The sequence below is a fragment of the Microtus ochrogaster genome, chromosome 24 (genome assembly GCF_000317375.1).
Source record: "Microtus ochrogaster isolate Prairie Vole_2 chromosome 24, MicOch1.0, whole genome shotgun sequence".
NCBI classification, from domain to species: domain Eukaryota; kingdom Metazoa; phylum Chordata; class Mammalia; order Rodentia; family Cricetidae; genus Microtus; species Microtus ochrogaster.
Genome location: NC_022024.1, coordinates 2,557,545 through 2,567,397, shown reverse-complemented (window position 1 = coordinate 2,567,397; position 9,853 = coordinate 2,557,545). Strand labels below are relative to the sequence as shown.

Genomic DNA, 9,853 nt, shown 5'->3' with positions numbered 1-9,853 from the left:
GCAAATGGGAGCATACGTACGATCCACAGAACACCAAACAAAGGACAGGCATGTAGCATAGCATGAAAGGGCTACGTTTAGTGCGAAACACGCCACTGCGTGCAGACTTGCATCCCAGGACCCTGCGTTCTGCATTTGCGGCCTTGGGAACCCAGGAATCTTGAGTCCATCTTCACTGCATTCCATGAACTTGACTCGGTCTCATCTCTCCCCTGGGGCTCGAGGCAAAGACCTGCTTCTTATGTATTTAGTGGTCTGGTTCTCAGCATGGGGCATGGCTCATGGTGTGATCATTTCTTTTCTGATACTTTTAGTTGGCTTGTAGTGGGGGAAGTGATTGCTAAATACAGTACTGAAATCTTACAGTATTTGTAGTGTATTATAAAATGAATTGACTGCTGTCTGCACCTGCCAGGCTCTCTTCCTGTCTTCCACTAACTGGTATGAATTAATGTAAGGGCATTTGGTTGCTTCATACACAAAGACATTTGTAAGTGATAATGCTTTTATATATATACATATATATGTGTGTGTGTATATATATCACCTATATGACACATATATAATATATATTTATCTTTAATTTAAGAATCTCCAGGCGCCAGTTTCCCAAATTTGATGCAGAACTAAATACCTCTGATAATCCCACGTTACCCATCTCCATTCAAGATAAGACATTTATTTTTGTCAGACTTCCTGAAGAGGATGGCAGTTCTCAGTCATCGAACGGTGAACAGAGATCTAGTAAGTGTTGATATAGACTTACATGTATTTTAGTTTTGTGATATTGTCATTAAATGACTGGTTATATATTATCAAATGCTAATGGTAGGTATTGCTAGTGAAAGATGGAGCGCTGGAAATAGAGCAGCTTAAGGATTGTCTAAAGCAGGTGACTCTAAAGCAGCAGTCTCAGCCTCCCTAACGCTGTGATCAGTTATCACTGTGATACAGTTCCTCATGCTGTGGGGACCCCCAGCCATAAAATCATTTTTGCTGCTATTTCATAACTGTAATTTTGCTGCTGCTATGAATTGTGGTGTACATATCTGTGTTCTCCAATGGTTTTAAGTGAGCCTTGAAAGGGTCAGACGAACCCCAGAGGGGCTGTGACTCACAGGTTGAAGACCACCGCTCTGGCCCTTTGAGAGGGAGCTCTCAACACTGTGTAAGGACTCTCATAAAATACTTGACAAGTCAGTCAAGTGGCTGGAGATGGTCTTTACTGAGTCTTGGCAATCCAAATCTCTTTAGGAGAAAGTAAGTCTTATTTAATGAAGTTTTCCTATTACTTTCTGGGAGTATATTTGTGAAACTGTGGTTACCATTAAACAGGTAAATACCATGTGTAATTTTGGGTATTTAATGTCAACTATCAGGACTGAGAAAGAGCATGGGATATGACATCTTCTCCCTTGAGCACATGATGACCCAAGTCTCTTCAACATGCGTGAAATAACAATCAAGATTTGGTGCCTGTGACGCTGCAGGGACATCCATATTAAGAATACTTACATAAATACTATTAAATATCATTAGCTTGCATATGGCAAATAATTTTATTTGAATATAGTTGTCTTGGTTGATTTTGTTAACTTGACACGGCCTAGAAGCTCTGAGAAGGGAATTTCAGCTGAGGAATCGCCCAAATCAGTTGGTCCGTGGGAGTGTCTGTGGGGGTTTGTCTTGATGCTTATCCGTGTGAAAGGGCTCAGGCCACTGTGGGTGGCACAATCCCTATGTAGGTAGTCCTGGGCTGTATAAGAAATCTAACTAAGCAAGAGCCGAGTGAGGCAGCAAGCAGGATCCTCCATGGTGTCCGCTTGAAGATCCTGTTTGGCTTCCAGCTCTGGATTCCTTCCGTGATGGAATATGCCCTGTGAGCCAGGCACATTCCTTCTTCTCTAAGTTGCTCACAGCAACAGAGATGAAGGCAGAACAGTAGTGAGGTTCTTCTGGTCTTGATTTAGATTCAAAACCAACTTAGCAAACTTCAGGACTAGCGTATCCTCAGGGCTGGATGAGGAATGGTTTAATTGATTCTTCTGAGAACTGACTATAGCGGGCACAGTTCTCACAGACAGACCCTTTACACTCAGTCACCCCCCCGGCAACCGACTTGACACACAGCTTCAGAACATCCAAGTCTGTCCGCCGTTGTGTGCATAACCAATCCCATCATTCATGTTAGTTTTATCTAAATTGGATAGTAAGATGGGTATTTTGTGAGCTGGTTTTAATTAAATATGATAGTGAATGTGTCTTCTCCAAAAGCTTAGCTAACATAGGTACTAGTACAAATGAGGAAAGCAGCTGCTGGCTTTTCCTAACTTGCTCTCTTTGCAGCTCTGTATAGCATATCTCAAGCACTGCTTACCTTGGTTCTGTGTATTAAAGAGAATGTACCTTAGTTTGAGTGAGCCAGGTCTTGTGTAGTCCAGGCCTCCTGTGTTCACCCTCCTAATCAGGGATTACAGGCCTATGGTGTCATGCCCCACTCAGGAGACAGTTCTCTTAAAAGAAAAACAAGTTGTCCATTTCCAAATGCTGGCAGCTTAGCCGATTGCCCATTTTAATTAAAAACTTTTGGTGGAAAATTAGCCTCTTCTTTCCGAAAATTGGTTAAATATTCCTTGGAGAGGCAAACAGCATTTTCTCATTAATAAGTTATTGAGTAAATCGTACCCACTGTTACAAAATACAGAGACCCAAGACGGGATCCATAACTGGGCCGGAATTTCAGAGAGGCTAAAATGTGTTTTAAAAATCAGTAAAATGCACAGTGTATGCGGATCTGTGCGGCAGGGAGGAGAACGAGGTGCAGATTAGGAGACTTGGAAGTTTCTGCTCTAATAAGCCAGGCATGACTCGGGGCGGTGTGAGGTCAGCTATTTTCTGGAGAGTATCGTTTCTTCACTGGAGAAATGAAGGTCTCTGTGAGCAGTTGGCTTTGTCTTTCTAGAGCTGAGCACCACGGTACTCCATGACTCACCTGCTACTAGATGAGACAAAATCCTGCAATGTGCCTGTCCCCCTACCCATCCTTTTTTTTTCTTGAGGCAGGGTCTCATGTAGCCTAGGCTGCTGTTGAATTTACTATATAGCTGAGGCTGGCTTTGAACTCCCTATCCCCCTGCCTGCCTCCCTGCACTAGCATAACGGGCATGTGCCCTATGCCCAGCTCTCTGATCCAGGTGTGGTTTTTCTTTTTGTAGTTGTTGTTTTATAGACTAGGGTCTCATGTAGACCAGGCCAGTCCCCAAATCCATATGTATCTTTGAACTTCTGCTCTTGTGTTGGGGATCAGGAGTAGGTCAGCCACCATGCCCAGTTCATGTGGTAATAAGGCTTGAACACAGTGCCTTAGAATAGCCCTCGCCCACTACTCTGAGTTTTACTTTCCTGTGAGGCACGGTGACTTTTTTTGTACCGTTGCTGAGAGACGAGAGGAGAGCTGCCTGCCAGTGGACAGTGTGGAAGAGTATACATGCAGAACACCACAGTCAACCCTCTGACCTCTGAAGGAGATGGCCCGCCACCTGCCCCTTTGGAAAATGACTTTCCCAAGCCTTATTTTCGCCCTCTCGGATGAGTGCGGTTAGTGACCGCACCACATAGCTGCTGGCAGTGCTGTTAGTGACCGCACCACATAGCTGCTGGCAGGGTATGAACACTACTAGAGCTCTTCCTGCTCCGGGCTAAGGATTTAGTGGCTGGATGATGGGAGGGCTGGACAGGACAGGACGGAGGAAGTTGAGGGGAAGGTGGGGCAAATGTCCTGTTAGGCTTGTGGCCACTTTGAGCCGATGTAGAGATACCTGAATATTTTAAGTTGGCATACACCTGCTAAGACTCAGCACTGAGTATGGTAATATTTTATATGATGTACTATTTAACTTATAGATTTCAACTCTAACTGACTTACCATACAGTAGTACCTCCAGGGCTTAAGCCTTTCTCACGTTCTTCCCACTGCCATGACGCATGCCAACAATGACGTAGATGTTCCCACGGTGGCCTTGTATTTCATGTGGTGAGATGTTTTGTGTGGAAGTGCTAACTAATTTTCCCACAGCAGTAGCATTACAATTTGGCGATCTTTTTCTCTTTGCCAGATTTATATTCTGCGATTAAAGCTTTGCTCCAAGGAAAAGACTTTGAAAATGCAAAAACATCACAGTTCATTGCATTTAGAAGGTAAAGCTTTTATACTGTGTTAATATTCTCTATCCAACTTTTAAACGTCATCATGTTTTAATGTACATCATGCTTAGGGGGAGAAACTTGTAATTTTTCATTTTTTTATTTATTAATTTATTAATTATTTATTAAAGATTTCTGCCTCCTCCCCGCCACCGCCTCCCATTTCCCTCCCCCTCCCCCGGTGAAGTCCCCCTCCCTTGTCAGCCCAAAGAGCAATCAGGGTTCCCTGCCCTGTGGGAAGTCCAAGGACCACCCACCTCCATCCAGGTCTAGTGAGGTGAGCATCCAAACTGCCTAGGCTCCCACAAAGCCAGTACGTGCAGTGGGATCAAAAACCCATTGCCATTGTTCTTGAGTTCTCAGTAGTCCTCATTGTCCACTATGTTCAGCGAGTCCGGTTTTATCCCATGCTTTTTCAGACCCAGGCCAGTTGGCCTTGGTGAGTTCCCGATAGAACATCCCCATTGTCTCAGTGTGTATTCATACCCTGAAGTATCTTTTCATTAGCCATGTCAGAAGGTATTCACAACAGGGCTGTTTTTTATCAAGTGTATTTATACTCTTACAGGAAATGTGAGTGGAACAAAACTTTATGTGGAGATAAAAATTATAAAACAGGGGCTGGAGAGATGGCTCAGTGGTTAAGAACACTGACTGCTCCTCTAGAGGACCCGGGTTCAATTCCCAGCACCCACATAGCAGCTCACAACTGTCTAAAGATCCAGTTGCAGGGGATCTGATACCTTCACACCAATGCACATAAAGTTAAATAAGCCATAAGAAAGAAATACTTTAAAAAAAATAAAAAAATAAAAATTATAAAACACTTTTTTTTTCCAGCTGGGCATGGTGGTGCATGCCTTTAATCTCAGCACTTGGGAGGCTGAAACAGGCAGATCTCTGAGTTCGAGGTCAGCCTGATATACAGAGTGAGTTTTTCAGGATGGCCAGGACTACACAGAGAAACTCTCTCTCAATAAAACAAAAGAGAAACAAACAAAAAAAAACAAAATACTTTTTCCTCGAGAAAGTTGTGGAAGCATCTTAAGGGATGTACTCTAGCAGCAGGGGCGTGTGCTAGCATGCCTGCCTAGCTGGCGCAGAGCCCTCAGCTCCATTCCCGGTTCATAACAACAGCAATTAAAACCACAGCGGCCCAGGGTATAATTGCTGGTGGACATCAGCCAGTGTGTGACTGTGTCACTGAAGTGACTCTGGTTTTCATGTGTTCCAGGCAAGACTGTGACCTCATCAATGACTGTTGTGCTAAGCACTACACGGACCATCTCATCAAGTGAGCACCCTCTGACTGACACCCAGGGGTCATTTCCCAGGGCCTGCGCCACAGGCTGTGTGTGGAGAACCCTGTTTGAGTGACCGGAGGAACGGGAGTGTAGCTGAGTCACCGTGCTTACACATTAACAAGTGAATTCATATTGCTTGTGTTTGCCAGTGCATGTTCATCACTGGGGTTGTGTAAAATATAGAATCCCCTGTCACAAAAAGCTGTTGGGTGGCCCAACAGGATTCAGAATGTGCTTGGTGGTCAGTCATGATCCTAGCAACCTTGCCCCCATCAGGTAATTTTATCTTTCCATCTGTGTAAGCAAAACTTACTGCACAGAAGACCCTAAAGGATGGATGCATGAAGAATGAGCCCAGTGCTTTTGCAGTGACAGGCCCATTGCTGCTCTTCCCACAGAGTGGTGTCGCAATTATTAAAAATGGAAATATGAGGAAGTTCTCTTGTAGACTGTAGAGAGAGGGTAATTTCCATGAAAAAATAAGGCTTTCGGTTTAGAAAATGGACGGACCAGAGCAGCCACACCAGTGTCTCTAACTGGAGAGAGTTTAACTGGGCCAAAGGGTTTAAGGTGACAAGAGGTTGAGCGTAAAATAAGCAGGTGACAGCTAGGACAGACTGACCTCTTGCCCTTTGGAGAATGACGCAAAGATGCGTGCACCTGACTTTATCAGTTCTGGGCGGAGTGCGTATCTAGGTGAGGTGAAGAGGGACATCTGTAGGTTCTGATGGTGTGTGATTGCTTCCTAATACAGAGACCATAAGAGAAGGCTCATCTTCGCAGTTAATGATAAAATCTGCTGTACCCGGAATGCATACCTCGCAGATTTAATCCCTGGCAAGGTCCAGAAAGCCTGTGGGAAAGGTTCCGACGCTGCCCTCTCCGACGCTGCCCCCTCCGACGCTGTCCCCTCCGATGCTGCCCCCTCTGGTGATCCCCCTTCCGATTTTGAAATCATGCAGGATTTTGAAAATGGCATTCGACTATGCAATGGGGAAATATTTTTCATCACGAAGGTAAGTCTCAGGTAACAATGTTTGCCAATTAGAGTTTTTTTCTAAAGCCTTCGATTTCATTCAGGATTTAATCACATCAGAGATGATATTCTTGTTCAATGTTTCTTAGAAATTTTTATACATCCTCCTTCAAAGATGTATATTGGTCTGTAGGTTTGTTTTTTTTTTTTTTAAAGCAATGTCTTGATCAGAATGCAATGTAATAATCGGAAGCATTGGGAATAGTTGAGCTAGAAAGCATTACTTTAGCTTTTTTTTTTAATGAAAGGTATGGAAGGAAAACTTCTTTGTGGTAAGGTTTGACGAACACAGGTTAACTAGTTGTAGCTTCAGTGTAGAAACTTTAGTAACGGTCTGTGCTTCTTCTTGTGTAGCCCTCTTCCATGCTTAAAATACCCCGAAAGGGCTGGGAGGGAAAGAGTGTGAGGTTTCAAGGGCCAGAAGTTTCTATTTCTGCTCATTGAAATACTCACATGTGAAGGCATTCAATTAAGGATGAATTTGAAGCTTTTTCGAGTCTGTTGTTGTTGCTCCGTTCTGGGCATCGAACCCAGAGCCTCACAAGTACTGTCAGCCCCAAGCACCTGGAAATTCTTAATTTGATGTAGAATGCTTGTATTTGTGTTGCGCCCTAAGACTGTCTTTATCACATACGTGCTTGAATGTATGCAAAGTTTTCTTTCAGGATATAACTGATATAACTTTCCAAGCAAGAAGACTTTTGACCATCAGCAATGAGGCTGGTCTGGAGGTGACTGTGGACTTTGACAAACTGGTGAGACACTGTCAGATAAGACACGCCTGGGCTCGGACTGTCCACACTTTCCAGGTGAGAGCAGATGCTCACGCAGTCACCCCCGTACACCTGCTTGTGTTAGTAAGTTTTTATCATCAGCGTGACAAAGTGCCTGGCGAGAGACGTTGAAGGAGGAGTTTCTTGCGGCTTATAGTTTGAGGGTATGGGCCCTGGTGGCGGGGAAGGCAGAGCAGGGGCATGCGGTGGTTTGGTGACGTTGCATCCATAGTGAGGAAGCAGAAGATGAAACTGCTGCTCAGCTCTCTGTCTCCTTGTCATCCAGTCTGGGATCCCAGCCCATTGAATGATTTCCGCCATGTTTAGAGTGGGTCTTTCCACTTCAGTGAACACAGTCAGAAGCTCCTTCATAGATGTCCGGAGATGCGTCTTCTCTGTGTCTCTTGGTCTCATCAGGGTTAACTGTAGCCTCACCACAACACGAAGCCCCCCAGGCTGACATCAGGGTTAACTATAGCTCAACGCAACATGAAGCCCCTCAGGCTGACAGTCAGGGTTAACTATAGCTCAACGCAACATGAAGCCCCTTGCCTTGTTTTCTTTTGCATTTATTTTGCTGTTATTAATTTAAACTTTTCCCCATTGTCCTGGTTTCCATTTTGCTGTTTTGCTTCGGTGTCTGAGTGCTGCTTTCCCACGTAGGACGTGTACACAACGGGTCGCTGAGCTGCCTTCCTGCACGGGAACGCTCGATGTGCTTTGTTCTCTTCTGCGCACCCTGCACTTTGAAACTGAACTCAAGTCTCCACGTCTGTGAGGAAGGCACTTAGGCTGAGAGCCATCTCCCAAACCTTTATAGTCTGTTAATACTCACATTGTCTTTATGTTTGGCAATCAGAGTTCTTGCTTGACTATAATTCAGATCATATATAGTTATATTTGTGTGTGCACATACATATGTGTAAACATATGTTTCCTGTGCTCGTGTGTGTGTCAGCTGCGCTTATGCATGTGTGAGCACATGCATGTGGTGGGCAGAGGTTAATGTCAGATGGTCTCGCTAGCTCTTCACCTGCCCTTTGAGACACTAATTAAACCTGAAACTTGCTAACGTGGACAGACTGGCTAGCCCACAAGCCCTGCAGAGTCAGTCTCTTGTCTCTGCTTCACTAGTACTGGGGTTACAGGCGTGAACTAATTTATTTTTCTGCATGGGTACTGGGAATCTGGAGCAGGTTCTTATGTTTGTGTGACTGGCACTCTACTGATAGAGCCATTCTCTAGCCAATCTGTGTGTGTGTGTGTCTGTGTGTGTGTGTGTGTGTGTTTACCTTTGATGCGGGTATACATGGTGTCTATACATATTTATATATTCTCCTGTTATTGGCTATTTCATATATCTTTTTTCTTTGCCATTATTGGCAAACATATTCCTGATGTCACTCCTGAGCTCAGACTCTTGGGCCATGACATACAGTCTGGAGTGGCCCCTGTGTAACACGTTTATACGTAGGTTTGTACAGTCATTTCAAAGTCTTTGGTCAGGGAAATTGTAGCACTCCGTGTAGTCTTTACAGTTTGTTTTGGTCACCAGAAGCCAGTTGTGGCCCTGTGAAACCTAATGCTGGTAACGTATTTAGCAGTCAAGAGTTTTGAGGTAATGAATAAAATGGATTCTGCAGGAAGAGTGGGTGGCGTGTAGACCCACTGGCCGGGTAGAAGGACGAGAGAGTACCATAGTATTGTGTATGTGTGTTTGTGTGCACGGGCATATTTGTGTGTATGAACGCAGGTATTCTGGTGCCGCTGTGCATGTGTGGAGGTCAGAGCAGTCACGTGTCCTTGGTCATCACTGTTGAGATGGGATCTCCTTGCTTTTCCTGCTGTGTCCGCCAGGCTAGCTAGGTGAGGCGTCTGGTTATTCAAACATTTTCACTCGTGAGCCATCTTTCCAGCCTCGTCCCTGAGCCCACCCCACCGAGTTGCTGTGCTAAGTCTTCCCACTGTTTTTACCTCTCAGGGGTCCGAGGAGAACACAGTCGCCTATGTACTGGGGAAGGCAGGCCGCCAGCACTGGCAACATGTCTACACCGCAGTGACGAGGGGCCGCTCCAGAGTGTATGTCATCGCCCAAGAGTCTGAGCTCAGGAGCGCCATCAGGAAGGGCAGCTTCCCCAGGAAGACGCGTCTCAAGCACTTCTTGCAGAAGCAGCTCTCTAGCGCCTGTGCATCCCCAGCTGATTTCCCATCCCAGCCCTCAAGCCCTGAAATTGGAGGGACCCCCAGCTCGCAGCCTCCAGCAACACCCCTCCGGAGAACCCCAGACAAGAGAGCTACTACAAACCACGCCAGGGGTGAAGCATCTGCCGCCAAGGAGAAGTTCGCCTTTGATAAAAGATGGCTGTCAACTTCCTTTAACGACATGGATACGGATGAGGAGTCCGAACAGCCTAGGGGGTCCAAAAGAACTGGCGATGGCTTTCCATTTGATGAGGAAAGCCCCAGTAAATTCTGTGTGGTAGGAGCGATGTGTCTTTATGTTCATGTTCCCTTTAAGTCTTGCCATCTGCAGTGTG

The 9,853-nt window shown here is 45.3% G+C and overlaps 1 protein-coding gene across 1 annotated transcript in view; it reads left to right on the top strand.

Annotated features, from left to right (window-relative positions):
- Helb (DNA helicase B) overlaps window positions 1–9,853 on the top strand; it is a 29,608-nt gene that overhangs the window by 13,320 nt on the left and 6,435 nt on the right. Inside the window, exons 7-12 of the mRNA XM_005357933.3 lie at window positions 590–744; window positions 4,116–4,197; window positions 5,438–5,497; window positions 6,262–6,523; window positions 7,209–7,352; window positions 9,298–9,795. Coding sequence (XP_005357990.1) covers window positions 590–744; window positions 4,116–4,197; window positions 5,438–5,497; window positions 6,262–6,523; window positions 7,209–7,352; window positions 9,298–9,795 — 1,201 coding nt within the window. The remainder of the gene's footprint in view (window positions 1–589; window positions 745–4,115; window positions 4,198–5,437; window positions 5,498–6,261; window positions 6,524–7,208; window positions 7,353–9,297; window positions 9,796–9,853) is intronic.